The following is a 17,890-nucleotide window of genomic DNA, read 5'->3' as shown; positions in this document are numbered from 1 at the left end:
AGCCCCAGTCTAGCTCTTCTCCAGGTTGCAGCGTACCACACGGGGAATCCCCTTGTCCCATAAGTGTTCACCTTGTGCTTACCCATGCAAAACACCCCTGACTCTACGTTTGTCAGTGTTTGTGGTCTGTGTGTGATATCCTTCACTGCCTTTGACACTGCTTCTTGTTCCCTTAAGGAAATTCACCTGGTGAAAGCAGGTGGTCCCCTGGGCCTCAGCATCGTCGGTGGCAGTGACCATTCCAGTCATCCCTTTGGGATTCATGAACCAGGTGTCTTCATCTCCAAGGTAGAGTCCCAGGAGAGGTGCTCTGAGTGTTCCTGAGCTGTTGGTTATTGGGATTAAGGTGAAGCATTTTGCTGTGAGTCCAGATGTACAGGATGGATTTGCAGAAGCGGGGCATAAGAGAGGGATGTGCCAAGGGTTGTTTGTACTGGATGTGCTGCTGCTGGAGCCATCTGAGGGCATGTTAAAGCCTCAAACCTATATAATCCGTGCTGAACCCTTTGGAGGGTTAGCTTTTGAAATTGCTGAGTTCATGTTGGCTTTAATGAATCCTGGGAAGATGCTGGCATTGCAGAAAGCCAGTCATTACAGGGAAGGTGCTGGTGGGATGAGTGTGTGACTACTGGGGCACCCAGAGCTGCTCTGCTGCACTCAGGCCAGTGTCCTTTGATCCCACGTTCCCATTCCTGTGGTGACATCAGCTCATGCCATTGGGGACAGCACACAGGCTGGCCACTGGCTGCAGCCCATTCCCTTACAGTCCTGCACATCCATGCTTATTGGAATAGGAATGCTGGAGAGGACATCTGTGCTGAGCCCTTTCTGCTTCCTGACTTCTCTTGTCACTTGGAGATGCTGAACCTGACTCGTCTGACAGCTGTGGCTGGGTTCAGACCTTGTTGAGGGCTGTTTGGAGTTCCAGGAGTGATGCCTGCCAGGTCTCCTCCTTCATGTGCCCACGGTTTTTCTTGCAGTGCATCAGCAGGTCAATGAGACAGGATTTGCCCTTCTCAAAGCAAAGCTCTTTCCCACCATCCTTGCTTGCCCATGTGCTCACAGATTTCACCCTTTCCTTGCTGACTCCTTTGCTTCACAGGAACACAGGTTTGGTTCTATGTTCAGACCCCCTGTTGCTTTGAGGAGCCTCTGTAGAGTGCTGGGTGAGGACTGGAGTAGTACTGGTGCTGTCAGTCCTGGTTACAGTCATAGGCAAAATAATGGCAACACTGGCACAGGATTGGTTCAGATTCAATTTGGAATAATGTGGAATAGCACTTCAGAGCACATCCCACTCCATTCTTCGCCAGTGTTCTCAGGTATGTCACCTCTTAGGGAACTTTGTCTGCAGAGAGAGGAGTCAGGTCAGGCCTGCAGGGTGTCAGAGGATGCCTGGGGACACAATCACATCTCCAAGGAGAGATGGCCTTCCCTTCTCTAGCTGTGCTGGTGGTTCTCTGCAGGTGATTCCGCGGGGGCTGGCGTCACGCAGCGGGCTCCGCGTCGGGGACAGGATTCTGGAGGTGAACAGCATCGACCTGCGCCACGCCACCCACCAGGAGGCTGTGAACGCGCTGCTCTCCAACGCTCAGGAGCTCACCATGCTGGTCCGCAGAGACCCACCCCCACCGGGCATGCAGGTGAGGGGGCTGGGGGGAATCACACAGAGCGGCTTCTGGGGAAGTCCTTTACCAGGCTGGAGGTCTGGGAATGGGGTACAAGCAGACTCCAGGTTGGAATTCCCTTCTCCTTTGGCAGAATCCAGTCTCTTGTAAGTGCATCTCCAGCTGGGGCATGGTGAGGATCTCTTGCCATGGCCGTGGTCACCATCATCAGGGAACAGAAAAGGGCAGGTCCTCACCAACAGGAATAAACTGCCAAATGAGGGATGGGGCTAATTCAGGCCCTTTTCAGGGCACTTAGAATTGTGATCACTCTGAGGAGTGCTCCCTCAGCTGAACTTGGCCCAAAAACAAGAACTCTCTTCTGTGTTTCCAGGAAATATGCATTGAAAAGGCTCCAGGAGAGAAACTGGGCATCAGCATCCGGGGAGGAGCAAAGGGCCATGCTGGCAACCCGTTTGATCCCACTGATGAAGGCATCTTCATCTCCAAGGTACCAGAGCACCACCCCTGCAGGCACTGCCAGGGGAAGAGTGAGTGATCCCTGGGGAGCTGTTGGAATGTGCTGTCAGTTTCACTTGTGCATCACTGCTGGAGATTCCCCCTCCAGCAAAGGAGACAAGTCCTTGTCCTTTCATATTTCCTCCTCCACAACAGCTACACGGTTTCTTATATTTCCTGCTTGCCTTTATTTTGCTTGGTGTTTCTTCTCTTGTGTTTTTTTCTATAATGCAAATATACATGTCTTTCCTTGTACCCACATTCCTATTGGTCCACTTGTGCCTGTGCTTCCTGCCCACTTAGACATGCAAGCTCTTTCCTCCTTCCCATGGAAAGTGTCTGGAATTCCTAACCTTTTCTCCTGCACCATGCGCTCTGTGTGTAACTTTGTTCCTTTTTTAGGTGATTGCTTGTGTCACAAATAATTCTCACATTGCTTTTCCTCCAGAAATTACATGTTTTCTTGTTTAACTTACGCTTGTGCTTATCAGTTTATGCTTCACCCAACCCTTTCCAAAAAGTTTTTATTTCTTTGCTGGCAGCAGAGTGCAATAAGACACATAATAAGACAGCAATAAGTGGTGTCATTTTGGTCTTGCTGCTGACAACGAGGACTCTGGGTGTTCACCTTAGTGTCACTGGTTCCCTCTTTAGCTGTTTTTTTGGGGTAGAAACTGATGTGAGTTGTCCTCATGGCTGAAGACACTCCATAATTTGCAGTCAGCCCTGATAATTGATAATTGGTTGCCATTAAGGCAAGGGAACATTCAGCATTTGTTGTTACGTGGCTGTAACTGTTTTATCTGAGTTCTAAAGTTAAAAGAATAAATACCCTCTTTCAGAGTGACAGTTGCATGTTCACCTGGGACATTTTTAACAACAGAGAAAGAAAACCTGGGATTATTCTAACTGACAGTTGTTTGGAGTAATTTGCTCTGGTTTTATCTCCTGCAGAATTACAGCATTTGGGGGTTGGAAGGTTCACAGTTTAGCCATGGCACAGAGTTAGTTTACCCCTTCTCCCCTCCCTGTTTTTTTTCCAATACTTGTTGTTATAGCCTGCAGAGAACCAAAATCCTGAACTTCTCTGCTCTCCCTTGAGCTATGTTACTCCCCTCCAACCTCTCTTACCTGTCCTATCTGGAGGAGTTTTCCTGCCTCTTATTTTCCATTGATATTTGTAGTAATCAAGAGACAAAGTGGTGCTTTTCCTCTTCTTCCTCTTTGCATGTCTGATCCCTGTGTCCTTCCTCCTTAATTTCACTTTATTTACATTTCCATTGTGTCTCTCTCCCATCACAAAATGATTTTCTGTGAGCTCCATCACGATGTGACAGCTTTTCCTTCTCATCTGCTTCTTTCCTTGGGACAGCACATTTCAAATTCACATTCTTTTATCTCACTTTATAAAAGATTCTTCCACACCCGTTCCCTCCCCCAGCCTGTCCTTCCTGTTGTGCCCTCTCCAGAGTACTTGCAGACGCTTTCCCTGACTCTCAGCTGCAGGTGTGTGCTGTCCACTCCTGCTGCCGTGGTCCCCATGCTCTCCTGTCCTCCCAGCTGCTCCAGTGACGCTTTGGCTCCCGGTGTGTTCCAGGTGAGCTCCTCCGGGGCCGCTGCCCGGGACGGCCGCCTGAAGGTGGGGATGCGGATCCTGGAGGTGAACCACCAGAGCCTGCTGGGGATGACGCACACGGAGGCCGTGCAGATCCTGCGGGGCGTGGGAGACGCGCTCCTCGTGCTGGTCTGTGACGGCTTCGACCCCAAGGCTGCGGCTGCCATCGAGGTGAGCGCTGGAGTGCAGGTGCCCTTGGAGTCACCAGAATCTCCCCATATGGATCCCACCTCTTTCTTCACAGAACACTGGATTTTCCCAACCTTTTGCTGTAAATTTTTTTGGTTTTTTGAGGTCCCAGATTTCAGAGTCTGACCTATGATGTGAACTGGAGGGGGTCTCCACTCTAGAAAAGCAGTGGTCCCTCAGGACTGTCTTTCTCAGCTGTTCCAGAACTGTCCCACAGTAGACCTGCACTGGAAAAAAAAGAAAAAAGTCAAGCTCATTTTCACTAGGCTATTTATGCCCATTTTTTCTTGGCCAGTGTTACATTTAGACTAAATGGGCTGGCTCTTTATTGGTGTTCATCTTTGTTGGTAGAATTTCCCTGGAGCAATCCTGTGCCCTGTCAGATTTCTGTTTCCAAAGCTTAGCTAGTCAGCTTCTGTATTCTTCAATAGAATATGAAGCAAGTCCCTGCTCCTTATCCCCTTCTTGCACCTGGATCAATTTAAATTCAGCTTACTTCAACCTTGGATTCCTCAAACTGTTGTCAATCTAAATGGCAGGGATCAAGCTGGATACTCTTCAGGTCCCTTCCAACCCAAACAAGGCTGGGGTTCTATGAAATAAGGTTTCCAGTTGTTGAAAGAATTATGGTTCTGACTTGCTTGTGATTGTCCTGGTGCTCTGTATGTGGGAGGCTGGAATAGGGAATTTTTGGAATGGCACTCTGTGGGCTTCCACCAGGTGGGATTTGCCGTTTGCTTTGCAGATGTCCCCAGGAATCATTGCAAACCCTTTTGCTGCTGGCATTGGGCGCAAGAACAGCCTGGAGAGCATCTCCTCCATTGACCGGGATTTGAGCCCCGAGGAACTGGAGCTCCTGCAGAAGGTGTGTGTTGTGGCTGAGCTGGGAGCCTGTTAGAGTGGAAGCAGTTTCTGGAAATCTCTAGTGTCTCCCTTGGTGCATGCAGCCTGCAGTGTGCTGTGCAGTGCACATGGCATGGGATCAGCAGAACCCAGCACTTGGATCAGGAACACGCTAGGATGGGACTGTGACACCTTCATCAGGTTCTAGATGCTGCAGGTGTGGAGAGAGCAGTGGGTGAGGTGGCTCTAACTCTGCTCTCTCCTAGGAGATGGAAATGGTGAGAGAAGCCACTCAATGGGAGAGAGAAGAAATGGAGAAAGTGGTGAGAGATGATCTGTGTAGCAGAATCTGTTTGTGGCAATGGCTCTGCTGAGCCTGTGAGTCCCAAGGAAGGTGTCACAAGTTATCTCTGCTCCACTGTAGTGCCACGGGGAGCTCTGGAGCTCTGCCCTGTTGTCAGTGCCACAGGAATGCTGGATCTCTGCGCTGTTGTCAGTGCCATGGGGTGGAGCTCTGGGCATTCCCTCTGTAGTGCTCTGCTCTGTTGCCCTGGCTGCTCTTTGGCTTTGCTGTACCTCCTTGTACACCTTGCTGGTGATGTTCCTGTGGTATTCCCAAAGACCACCCCTTTTACTTGCTGGTACCTCCTGGCCAAGCTGCAGCTTCAAGAAAAATGGCCAATGAGCTTGGAAGTACCAAATTTAATCAGTTTTCTCTGTCCAGCACCCTATGACTGACAGAGCTTTTGTGAGCAAAGATGAGAACACACAGCTCCGAGCTGCCCTGAGTGGAGAAGTGATGCTGCTGGTCAGCCACAGCTTTGTGCTCCTCATTTCACATGGTCATTTCTCTGCTTTGCTGTGAGAGTTTTGTGTCTCTGCCCACTGGCTCAGCCTTGCACAGGAAGAGAATTTCACAGGAGAATTTCACAGGAATAGATCAGCAGAATCAAGCCTCTTGAGGGCTTAGAGTTTTCTAGTCATCCCTTTTAAAACAGTAATTTATCCAGTCTGAGTCACTGGAAGAAGAGGGGAAACTGAATTCCTCAGTGTTGTCAGTGAGGAATCTGCTCTCTTGGCAGATGTGTGTACATTTTTCAGGTGTTTCATCAGGTTTCTGGTTCAGATACACCTGAAGTTTCCCTGGGTTGTCTGCAACTGCAGTTCCTGAGCTTGTTCACATTTGCTGCCCCACAAAAGCAGGATCAAGTTGGCAGTCCTGGAAGGAAGTCAAATGACTTTATAGAGTGATCTTCAATCTGATCCAGTTGAAGATGCCCCTCATTGCAGGGGTTGGACAAGATGATCCTGGAAGGTCTCTTCCCACCCAAACCATCCTGACTAATTTGGGCAGGAGGGACCTCAGCAGTTCTCTTGGTTCAGCCCAGAGCAGAGGCAATTCAAAGCAGATTTAGATTTTTCCTGTAAAATGTATAATTCCTTGCCTGGGAAGGAACTCAGACTGGTTTGATGTGGTTTCAGCAAATCTGATTTCATTGTGTTTCTGTCTGAGCAAAGGATATTCCTGCCAGATTTCATGTTGACAGTATATGGATTTGAATATGGATATATGGACTGAAATACATTCCAGGAGACTTCAGGTACTGTGGGTCAGGTTCAGCATTCCTACCGTCTGTGAGTATACCAAGTGTGGCCCCAAACTATGTTGCTCAGGCTGAGCAGGTGGCCTTCATCCAGGCTCAGGTGGAGAAAGACTTTGCCAAAATTTATACTGAGATTACTTAAAAATACTTGGGTCAAAAAAGAAACCCAGAAAAGCCTTTATGATTGGTGAAGTAGCCTTGGCCATATCTCATCTTAAAAAGCGCTGATGCATTTTGGTGTCCCTCCCCTTGGTGTGTCAGGAGGAGGTAGCAATGGATGCTCCAGGCTCCTTGGACCTCCTGGGATCCTCAGGCCTGGGAGCAAATACATGTTTTTCTGCTGGGCCTTTTAAACCTTGAATCTGGGATTATGTCTCTAAAACTGGTTTTGATGATTAAATTTATCCCCATGATGGAGCCAGCACTCCGTGGTGGCCATTGGAATGCAAAGGGAAGTTCCTGCCCATGCCTGATCCCTGGTAATTTCTGTCACTGTTTCTGGACTGTTTTTTCTTACTCTTCAGTGTTTCATGTTTGTTCAAGAGTAATAGAGACCAAATGTGTCTCCAGCCCACAGCATGCTGCCAACTGAAAAACTGGGAGGAATTATGCCTTTGCTCTGCTCATGGCAGAAGTTTTCAAACCCATTCACTGCTGATACCTCTTGCCTCCAGTTCTCTGATAATTCAGTCTCTAGTAGAACTGTCAGTAACTCTGAGGCTCTGTGGACTGATTCCTGGTGCTGTCTCCTGGCTCTGTGGCTGTAGTTACTTTCCTAGTCTTAATCCAGGTCCTCCCCAGCTGCTGTCAGAGATGGATTTGGAGCATGCCACAGCTCCATCTGGGCTGGCTGGTGCTCCTGTCACTCCTCAGAATGTGACCTCAGAAAGCAGTCACACACCAGATTAGTGTCTTCTGGAACCCTCACCCTACAGAGAACTCTTGGCCAAAACAAGCATAACCAGATTCAGAATAAACTTAAATATCCCTCAATATCCTTTTGGGAGTTGTGATCCTCCAGGGCATTAGTGACTTCCCATGCTGCTTATCCTTGCTTGGGGGTCAAGGGGTGATGTGTGGCAGCGGGAATCTGTAACCAGATGGAATGGTTAATGGAATCTGTTGAAGAACAGGGCCCAGCAGAATTTTCTGATGACTCCCTCTCAGCTGCCTTCCACCTCCCATGCTCCCAAGTGTCAGGACATCTGGACCATCTGTGTGGGAAGAACAGCTGGGAGGGATCCATACACAAGAGAAGGGAAGGATGCTGCTGTGCTGTCCCCAGGCCTGGCTCTGCCCATGGGTTCCAGGTGACAAGACACAGAAATATCAGTGCCCAGAAATCAGTCCTTAGGACAAGTCCCACACTGTTCCCTTCCTCTTGCAGCCTGCAAACAAGCCCGTGGCTGGGGCTTTTGGGATCAGTCACTGGTCACTCTCTAATGCCTCTGCAGGCTGACAGCTGGTGCTGAGCTGACCTTGTGCCATGACCTTTCTGTCCCTTTGCTTGTATTTACACCATTCTGTACGTGATGCTGTAAGCCAGCAAGACCTGTGCTCTGTAGATTTGATTTTCCATTCCCTTCCCTGTCCTGTCTGTGCTCCACCAGGGTGTCTCTTCTAGCAGTGAGCAAACTCCTCCTCTCCCTTGGTGTAGCTTATGCTTGGGGGCACAGTAGCTCTCCTTACTTGCCCCAGGATTGTCCCTGCTGAGGATCTTGGGGACACCTGCTCTCGCCCCTCACCTGTGACACTCCGATGATCTTGTTCTGTCGCTGTCCTTTCTGCTGGCAATAACAGTGCAAGTGCCAAATTCCAGCTCCTCCTTCCCTGGTCCCAGTGTTCGTGCGGGGTTTCTGCTCCCCCTCTCCTGGTGCTGGCACTGCTGTGTCCCCTCAGCAGTTCGTGCCCAGCACGTGTGACCTCTGTGCCTCTCTCTTGTCTCTCTGCTCTGGCTCTGTCTGTCCCATGGAAGGAGCGGATGCGTAGGGAGCGGGAGGCAGCCACGCAGCAGCTTGAGGAGGAAGCAGAGGTGAGCAGCACAGGGGAAGGGCTGGAGAGGCCCAGGAAAGGGCTACAGCTAGATTGGAAGGCTGGAAAAGTCCCCAAAAAGAGTTTGCTCCCCAAAGCTTGTGTTCTCCACTCCCTCCCCTAAAAGGATGTGGCTTTGGGGATAAGAGAAGAGGATCAGAACCGAAGAAATGTATAAGGGATTGAGGAAAACAGGGACTGGGTTAGAAACCTTGGCTTCTATTTAGGGTTAGAAAGGCAATACATGGGAAGCAAAATTGAATGGAGTTGTACAGTGAGTGTGGGTTAAGGTCAGAAGAAGAATTCTGTAGAGGAATTGTGGACTTGCAGTATTGCACGTGTCCAGATCCGGTCATTCCGGGTGCTGTTGGAGCAAACAGGTGGGCACGGCACCTTCTGTTCTCCATAGGGAAGTGGACGTGGGGGCAGGAGGAGCAGAGGAATCTGTGGTATCTGCAGTGAGCGGCCAGGGGTCCGCAGTGATACTTTCTCTGTGGGGTTTCTCAAGCCCTGCTCCTGCCACAAGTTCGCATGGTTGTGTTCGAGCAATTCCAGCTCTTTTTCCGGGCAGTGGGAACTTTGATGAGTTTGGAGATAAGGCCTTGGTTATTACTGGGGTGGTTCCCTTTTCATTGCTCATTCTCGTTGATTTAGCTGACTTTGGGCCTGACCTGTTCCTGGTGTTTGTGGTTTTTTTTACCCCTCTCCAGAACGTCCCCAGTGAACCCCTGCGCCTGGACTACCGGACCCTGGCAGCACTGCCCAGCAGTGGCCTGCAGAGAGGCAACCGCACCGTGAGTGGAGCTGGAGGGCCTGGGGGGGCTGTGGAGGTGGGGGTCCCTGCAGGGGAGACAGGGAGGGGCTGTGGAGGTGTGATTCCCAGCAGGGAAGGCCGTGGTTCTTCCATGACCTGCCCTCCACCTGTGCCATGGTGTGAGAGACACCTCTGTGTGACAGCATCCTCTGCAAAGGAAAACTGGGAAGCAGAACTGTGGGGGACTCAGGCACTGAACCAGGAGGTAGCTGTGTAAGAAAGATGGGACTAAGAAAATGAGGAGAGCAACAGCCAGGCAGCTTTACCTTTTGGGAAGGGAAGTGGCAAAGTTTGAGAAGTTGCAAAAAGCAGAGTTTGGAACAAGGCGGAAAGAACAGCCTGGTAGGAGAGAAGGGGATGTGAGTGGGAGAGTGCAGGGATTTGTTGTGGAAAGAAGAGGCTCCAGAAAGCCACCAAGGATGGAGAGAAGGATTCTTCCCGACACAGCGATGACAGTGTTGTGTGCACAGCTCAGTTGTAAATCCATTGTGGGATGGTGTTTAGGAAGGGGCAGGGATGAGAGTGCTGAAACTGAAAGTATTAAAAATAAAAAAAAGTTTAAGGCCAGGTTGGACAGTGCTTGGAGCCATCCATCTAGTGGCAGTGTCTGCCACTGGTGTTCTAGTGGAAATGTCCCTGACCATGGCAGGGGGTGGGACTGGCTGGTCTTCAGGGTCCCTTCCAACCCAAACTACCCTGAGATTCTGTTGAAGCCAAGATTCCCCAGGCCTGCAGAAGTGAAGTGTCTGTGGTTGTGTGTCATGACTGAGCCCTGTGGTTCACATATCCTGTTGTGTATTGTGACTCCTGCTGTGGGCATTCCTGTCCTGTGCCCTGCCTGGCAGTCCCTCATATGTAGTGACCAAGAGAAATTCCAGATTTCACAGACTTCACATATTACAAACTTAATCCTCTCCTGTGTTGTTTAAAATCTCACCTCTCCAGAATTTCTTTCTTCTATCTTTCCTGCATCACACCCATTCTGCTGAGTTTCTGCCTACTCCTCACGCATCCTCAGTCTTCTTCCTCTACTCCTGTGTCAGCAAGATCTCGCTTTGCTGGCATCATCCCATTCAGCATTCCCATTCCAGTGTTTCAGGATCATCTCTTTTGCCTTTCCTGTCTCCATCTCATTCCATGCAGACAGGTCTCCTCTCCTGTTCTCTTTCCTTACTCTAGTAACAGCTCTGCTTTGGCTCCAGCTCTGCCTCCTTTTGTTCCCACACTTCCCAGCTTTTGGCTTTTCCTCTTGCTGTTCAGACAACAAAGCAGTATCAGGAAAAGGCCTATTTTTAGCATCTCTGAGTGTAACTCAGGAGCTGGAAGAGGGGGAGAGTCAGCCCCAGGCAGCAGCTGCCTCCGTGCAGGACAGCTCGAGTGTGGTCCAGAGCAGAGCAGCATTTGGGGTTGAGCCTTGCAGCCGCTGTCAGCCTGGGAATGCCAGGCACGGGAATGTGGGGCCAGAACGCCGGGGCGCTGGGCGGCTTCTATAAATGTCCCGTTCCAGGGAAGGGCCCATGGGTGCCTGGGTTTGTCCAGCTGCCACCAGCCCTGTCTTTGCTGTGCTCTGAAAAGTCCATCTGCCTGGATCGTGGGGACAGGGACGGTCTGGAGGTCCTTCAGGAGCTGCCCTGGAGGACCTGTTAGGTGATCGCTGGAAGACTCAGCCAGGGTCAGTCCAGCCAGTGGAAGATCAGGTGGGTCAGTGACAGATTGTCTATCTCTGGACAACCTCACACAGATGACTGGTGCTCTTGCCCTGTTCACATCGTGGTTTTCTCTTTCTTACTGTCCCCAGGCCAATTGTCACCACAGACACTCTCCTCTGAGCAATGACTGGGTGTCTTTTACTGCTGCACAGTTCCCTGTGAGGGAGCTGCAGCGAACTGTTCCTGTCCTCACCATGTGACACGAGGTTCTGTAGGGAACGGTTCTTACTGTGGAGCAGGAGGAGGTGCAGGTCCATCTGTCCACTGTGGAACAGGATCTCTCCACTGACCACTGTAACTGTGGGTGGAACTGGTCCTGAGGATTCCCCAAGAACAGCCACCAGCCGAGGGAGCAGGTGTTTGTCTGTCTTGGATCGATCTGTGTTACTGCATCTGGGTCCACTTGTGGGCAGGATTTGACAAAGGCTGATGAGATGCTCATTCTGCTTGTCCACAGTTACAAGCCAAAATGAAAATTGCCATTGGAAGCAGCATGGGAATGTTTGTTTGGGGGATGGTCTTTGGCCATGCCCTGAGAAGCTGTGGCTGCCCCATTCTTGGAAGTGTCCAAGGCCAGGTTGGATGGGACTTGGAGCAACCTGGTCCAGTGGAAGATATCCTTGCCATAGCAAGGGGGTGGAACAACATGAGCTTTCAGGTCCCTTCCCACCCAAACCATCCTGGGATTCCGTGACTCTGACATTTCCCTTACAGAAGCCAAAGAGCTGCTCCAGTCTCTGTCTTCACACTGAACAGAAATGAAAGCCAGACCCATGACAGCAATTTTGTTCACAGCAAAATGATCAAAGTCTAGTTTTGTTTCTGGACTATGAGAAATGGAGAAGACATGTATCAATACCAGGTCACCATGGTTAGTTAACTATCAACCTTTGCTTTCTGTTCTGAATCTATTTTTCTTCAGTTTCTTGCCATTGATTCTTTTTTTTTCACTTGTTCATCGGATTTAGGATTGGATTTCTTTCAGTGCCAGGAAGGATGAGGAGTAGCACATGTCTGTTCCATCTGCAAGCTGGGAAAGCTCGCTGCATTGCCCAAATTTTTGCTTGCCCAAAATAGAAAATGTGGCTTGTCTGACAGGAATAGCCCCACTGAGGCTAGGGAGTGAGGAATCCCTCACCGGGACGTGTTACAGCAGGAGCTTACAGCTGAGACACAGATCCAGCCCAGTTCCAGTCCAAGAACAAAACAGGGACTGGGGCTCCCCATCAACTGTCAGGCATTGTGTGACTCTGAAGAAAAGGGGTTAAAACAGGGTTTTTACATTGAAAAATCACACAGTCACAAGAGCAGAATTTCTCAGGGTAACACAGGCTTCACTGGTGAGGAAACACGATATGAGCCGGGGCTCTGCCAACCACAGAGGTTGGGTTAGGGGAGGGCCTCTGAAATTCCTGAGCCTCCCAGCTGCCATTGTAGTCACCAGCCCACCCTTGAGAACTATTTTGGTGACCGCTGCCATGACACAGGAGTTGGGGAATTTGCTCTGAGCAGAAGTCTATCTGCTCCCTGGAGGCACTTGGATGGAAGCTCTGGTCTTTGCTCTCTGACTGTCGCTGCTCCTCTAAGGAAGGCTCTGGCTGGGGTAACAAACTCTCTTCTATGGCATTAAGAGGAAGGGTCAGGGCTTCACTCGGGCTGTGTGCATTGAGCCAAACCAAGCTGGGACTGCCTCAGTCCTGCCAGCAGGAGCCACCCAAAGGGTCTGCGCTCTGTCTGCTGCACTGAGCTCTGGTGTTTTGGGTGTGTTGTGATGCAGCGGGGCTGTTGAAGCCTGTTCGCCTGTGCAGGTGTGGTGGAAGTGCACAGGATGGGTGTTGTGTGACTCTGTGGCAGCGTGGGGGTGACAGCAGAGGCTGGGCCATAGGTCATGGGACTCAGAGAAGTTGAAGTTGAACTGGAGGATCTCCAGAGATGCCTTCCAGCCCCGGCTGTTCTGAGATTCTGTGTGCTGAGGTGAACAGGGGGGAAGCATGTGCTTGTACAGGTGTTGGAAGTGGCTTTGGCTGGGGAGCAGCTGCAGGAAGGTGTGTGAGTTGGAGGAGTGCAGGGAGTGCTTGTGCCTGTCAGCTCTCCGGGGTGTGTGTGCACAGCAAGCTCCTCTCCTGGGAGTGACACTGGGGGTCACAGAGCGGTGGCAGAGCAGGAGAGAGGGTTGGGGTGGTGTGCGGGCATTAGCACTGGAATTCTCTCCCCTGTTCTTCAGCAGCTGCTCTGTATTTTCTCCCTCCTCTTCTTTACTCTGTTCTCCTTATTTCTCTGTGATCCTTGTGTTTCCTCTCAGCCTGTTGGGTGCGCTGAGCCCAGCTGCAGCATGGAGGGTGACTGTGCGCTGCTGTCCCCACCCGCGGCGTGGCACGGCCGGGAAGCGTCCCCAGAGCCGGCGGCGGCCGTGACCGGGCCCCCTCAGCCCCCTGCGCCTCCCCAGCCGCACACCAGCGGGGCACAACAGCCCCGGGGAGACAAGCAGGACCCCGAGGGGTGTCCGTTGTCCCAGGAGCAGCTGCCAGAGACGCCAGAGTGCTTGATCGACTCGCAGCCCATCCCCTTCAGTCAGAACCCCTTTGTGGTGGCCAACCGCAGGGGCAAGGCCGCGGGCGCGGCCGGCCTGGGGGGGCCGCCCCTGGGCTATGGCCGGGGGGGCGTGCTGAAGACCAGCCCGTACTCCAAGGCAAGCAGCGTGTGGCGTGTGGCATGCACTCACACAGCCCAGGCCACTGCACCCTACTAAACCCCGGTGCCGGGCAGCACGGTGCCCGAGGGCCGGCTCCCCCGCCCCGTGTGCTGCCCCCGCGCCGGGCCGGCCCCGCCGTGCCATGCTAACACGGCCTGGGGATGGTGATGTGTGTGCTGCCGAGGGGACGGGATGGCATCCGTGCCTTCCCTGCCGTCCCTCCGGCTCGGCCTGGGGCAGTGCCGTCCCTGCCCGCTCAGCAGGCAGCCGGCAGGCCTGGTGAAAAGCCTGGTAGTGCTGGTGCCACACTTCTGTTCGTGGGCCTGAACACAGCCCTTCTTAGACATCTGGAAAAGATCCGCAACCCAGGAGCTGCTCCTCCGAGTGACACTATTTGGTAGATTGAAACTGGAATTTCAAGGGAGAACTTTGATTTCTGCCCTGGGAGATCTGTATTTGACATTCCTGCTGTTGCACAGGGAACCTGTGGTGGAACAGGGACCAGACCCAGAGATGCCATCCTCCAGATGAGCACCACCTTGCTCTCCCCTTCTTCCTTGTTAAGCCTTTTGGGAGGTGTGAAAATCAAAACAGCCCCACATAAACAGCCCCATACACAGTGGATAAACCAAGCAAGCAACAAACCTAATCCTCAGCTGTAGTGATCTTGGAGGTGTTTTAGTTCCTTGGTAGGAATTTCACAGGTGTGTAGCCAGGTAAGCTTAGAGCAAGGTGTCTGGAATCTGTGCTCCAGTATAAACTTCAGGTCACTTCAAGCTTGGTGTTTCAAAATACTGACTTGATTCAACTGAGCATGTGCATGGCTGTGGTGTTAGTGACTGGGAGCTGTAGGTTTGCCTAAATAGTTCCCTAAATCCCAAATGACCTGCTTCTACCTGAAGGCATTTGAAATACTTGGGGAACACGCTCCTCGTGCTGCAGTCAGAGTGCAGGTGGTTCCTGGAACACTGCTCTCTGTTCGGCTCAGCTGAGCCTCAGTGCCAGAGGTTTCTCTGGAAGCCAGGAGAGCCCTGTCTCCCCCCAGCCAGGAATGGCTTTCAGCATCTGTTCAGCAGGAGGTTTGCCTGGGCCATGAACCCTGTCTTTGAGGGCTGTGGGGAGTCAGGGAAGAGGATTCCTGGGATGTGCTGTGAGGCAGAGGCTGTAACCTGATCCAGCTGGCCTCGCAGGGCACTGGGATATGATCCTGGTTCCAATGTTTAACGTCATCCCCTCGCTCTTTCTAGCGCTTTTTGGCATGTGCCAGCTGCTGCTGGGCCCTGCTGATCCTGCTCCCTGGATGTGCAGGGTGTCCCATGCCCCCTGGGCTGTACAGACCCCCTCCTAATGAAGAGTAACACTTGAGCTTTGTCTTGAGCTTTGTATTCTCTCTTTCAGGCTCCTATGGGCGAGTCTGGGACAGGAAATTCCAGGCGTGAATCCCCCTATTCTTCCAGTAATCCACAGGTGAGACTGTCCCCAGGACAGGTGATATGGGAAAGGCAGGGAGGCACTTCCAGGGATAAAGGAGAGAGGTAGCTGAGGGCAATTTCCATCCTTGAGTCACACTGGCAAGGTGGAGGGGATCCATCAAAGCAGGCAACCAGAGAGCAAGAGAGCAACTCCCTCCTTCAAAATGTGTCAGAGATCCAGGAGGATAAGCTGGTCATAAATGAGCTTTGAGGGGTAGCTTAATTGCAGGGTGATGAGGGGTAGTTGTGAATTTTTTGGATTAGTGCCTTGTACAGAGATTCTTCAATTCTGGCAGCTAGTATGTGGTAAGAGAGGGAGGAGTCAGGATTTGGAAAAGCATCTTGGATCTGCCCAAGACCAGGACTTCCCACTGCTGCCCAGGCCTGCAGAGGATCCCTGGTTCTCCATGTGAGGCTGGAGGTGGAAGGGTCCTAGATGATTCTAGGTGTCCCTGCCCTCAGGGAGTGATTTGCTACAGCTCCTTGCTAGAGGCTTCCCCTCTGGAATGGGAAATATCTTTGTTTCTTGTAACTTCTGATGATTTTTTTCTTTATGAACAATACCTCTTATCCCTTGACATTCATATTCCTTATTTATGTCTGAACTTTCCTTTTCAATATCTGAGTCTTTGTTCCCCATGTCCATCCCACAGTAGGAGGTGTCACAGCTCAGCTGAGCCTTTTGAAATTAAAAGAATTTAAGTAGATTTTTAAATTTTCCCTTTACAGTCATTGCCTATTATTGGGTTATATATTGGGGGCTGGAGTGAATTGCCAGTTACACTGTTGTTCTCTGTCCTTAGTCATTTTGGGTCTGTTGCATTCCTTTTGGAGTCCAGCTGTTCTCCAGCTGCTCTTCCCACCAGCTCTGGCATTTCCTTGGTCCTCAGTGAACCATTTCAGTTCTCAGAGCTGGACAGGAGCTCTTGAGGTGAACAGAATCACCTTGGGGTAAGGTGACAGAGGGGTTTAGGAGAAGGGCCAGGACTATGCAGGAAGCAGTAGGAGCAGCACTCCAGTCCATCTTCTGTTTCTTCTCGGCCTGTCTCATACCTCCCTCAGTTCTTGGATCATTTGGAATTGAGTGTTCATCAGGAACACGGTAAGATTAGAAGAAGATACTGTTATAGCTGAATAATTTCAATGCACTTTGTTCTAGCTGTGTTTCCCTATTTACATTTCTAACAACAGCTGTGTTGTTTGTAAGTTTTCCTTTTACCACAAGTGCAAATTTTCTTTGGTTTTCACAGAATCCCAGGATGGTTTGGGTGAGAAGGGACCTTCAAGACAATATCATTCCAGTCCCCTGTCATGGGCAGGGACACCTTCCACTATCCCTGTTTTTTCCAAGCCCTGTCCAAACAGGCCTTGGAGACTTTCCAGGAACGGGGCAGCCACAGCTTCTCTGGGCAACCTGTGCCAAGGTGTCATCACTTCAAAGGAAAAATTTCTTCCCAAAATCTCATGTAATCCTGTCTCTATCAGTAGGAAGCCATTCCCCCTTGTCCTGACCCTCCAAGCTCTTGTCCAAAGTCTCTCTCCAGCTCTCTTAGGAGCCCTTTAAGGCAGTAGAAGGGGCTCTAAGGTCTCCCTGCAGCCTTCTCTTCTCCAGGCTGAATATTCCTGGATCTCTCCTTTTCTGGGGATTCAGGAGCCTTGACCTTCAGGTTGTTGCTCCAGGGCAGTAGTTCTGAGGAATTTTGTCTCTTACTCTCTGGCTCCATCTATTTTTAATGTTAATTCTTTGGTTTCAACATCTTGTAGTCCAGCCAGAATTTATTGGTTTATTTCAGAGAATTCCTTGAGGGAAATGCAATCCTTTGTCCCGATTTGGCATTGTGATGGTCATGCCTGGCCTGGAGTTCTGCAAGGGGGTCGGGGGAGGAAAGAGGTGTTTGTGATGGATCTGCATGTGCCAGGCAGGGCAGAGTGGCTTCCCCCATGGTGGGGACCCCACCAGCTCCGGCTGCTGCAGTGTCTCTACTCCTCTCCTGTGGAAAACCCAGTCTCTCCATTTTCTCTCCCATTCTCTCCCCTGCTGATGCCCCTCCAGGTGCCCGCAGCCCCCCGGCCCCCTCACCTGGCCGGCAGGGAGACACGCTTTGTAAGTGCTGTTGGTGTGCGGTGTGCGCTGCTCCCGCTGCCCCGGCTGCTCCCGCTGCCCCCGCTGCTGGCTCCCCGTCCCCACGGGGGCTTGGGGTCCCCCGGGGGGAGCAGCACCCTCCTGGCACCCGAGGCACGAGGGGCTGTTCCCCATGAGCTGCTGCTGTGATGGCACCCACGGGTGCTTTGGGGAGGAGCTGCGGGGGGATGGCTTTGCTGGGGCAAGTGCGGAGGGTTGGGGATGTGCCCAGGGAATGGGCCATGGGCCAGGAGCAGGGGATGTGCCCAGGGAATGTGCCCAGGGAATGGGCCATGGGCCACGAGCAGGGGATGTGCCCAGGGAATGGGCCATGGGCCACGAGCAGGGGATGTGCCCAGGGACCAGGACCTGGGATGTGAGCAGGAGACAGGACCAGGGACTGTGACCATGGGCCAGGACCTGGAGATGTGCCTGGGGACCAGGAGCAGGGGCTGTGCCCATGGGCCAGGACTGTCCCAGAGTTGGGGTTAGAGTTTGGAGATGTGCAGTGAGCTGTGAGGGCCTCCTCACATAGCACAGGTGCTGGGAGAAGCTCACAGAGGTGGGCTCTGGCCTGTCCTCACTCGAAGAAGCAGGTATTAGGGGACAGGGGTTCTGTGGGACCTGGAGCTCCCCATATAGGATGGGCAGTGGGTCAGGGGTAAACTAAAGG

At 51.7% G+C, this 17,890-nt stretch overlaps 1 protein-coding gene across 50 annotated transcripts in view; it reads left to right on the top strand.

Moving 5' to 3' along the window:
- SCRIB (scribble planar cell polarity protein) overlaps positions 1-17,890 on the top strand; it is a 98,118-nt gene that overhangs the window by 56,518 nt on the left and 23,710 nt on the right. For 17 of the 50 annotated variants that reach the window (XR_015282212.1, XM_086873376.1, XM_086872685.1 and 14 more), the window contains 11 exons: positions 178-288; positions 1,467-1,643; positions 2,002-2,118; positions 3,724-3,912; positions 4,676-4,795; positions 5,040-5,096; positions 8,353-8,409; positions 9,119-9,202; positions 13,234-13,620; positions 15,022-15,090; positions 17,149-17,199. Coding sequence is in view for 49 of the 50 variants with exons in the window: in XM_086873376.1 (XP_086729502.1) it covers positions 178-288; positions 1,467-1,643; positions 2,002-2,118; positions 3,724-3,912; positions 4,676-4,795; positions 5,040-5,096; positions 8,353-8,409; positions 9,119-9,202; positions 13,234-13,620; positions 15,022-15,090; positions 17,149-17,199 (1,419 nt within the window). In the remaining variant the exon portion in view is untranslated. The remainder of the gene's footprint in view (positions 1-177; positions 289-1,466; positions 1,644-2,001; positions 2,119-3,723; positions 3,913-4,675; positions 4,796-5,039; positions 5,097-8,352; positions 8,410-9,118; positions 9,203-13,233; positions 13,621-15,021; positions 15,091-17,148; positions 17,200-17,890) is intronic. The other 33 variants (XM_086874028.1, XM_086873980.1, XM_086873578.1 and 30 more) reach the window with 11 other exon arrangements.

Source organism: Cyanistes caeruleus, chromosome 1 (genome assembly GCF_971803275.1).
Source record: "Cyanistes caeruleus chromosome 1, bCyaCae1.hap1.1, whole genome shotgun sequence".
NCBI classification, from domain to species: Eukaryota; Metazoa; Chordata; class Aves; order Passeriformes; family Paridae; genus Cyanistes; species Cyanistes caeruleus.
This window is presented reverse-complemented; position numbering and strand designations above follow the sequence as displayed.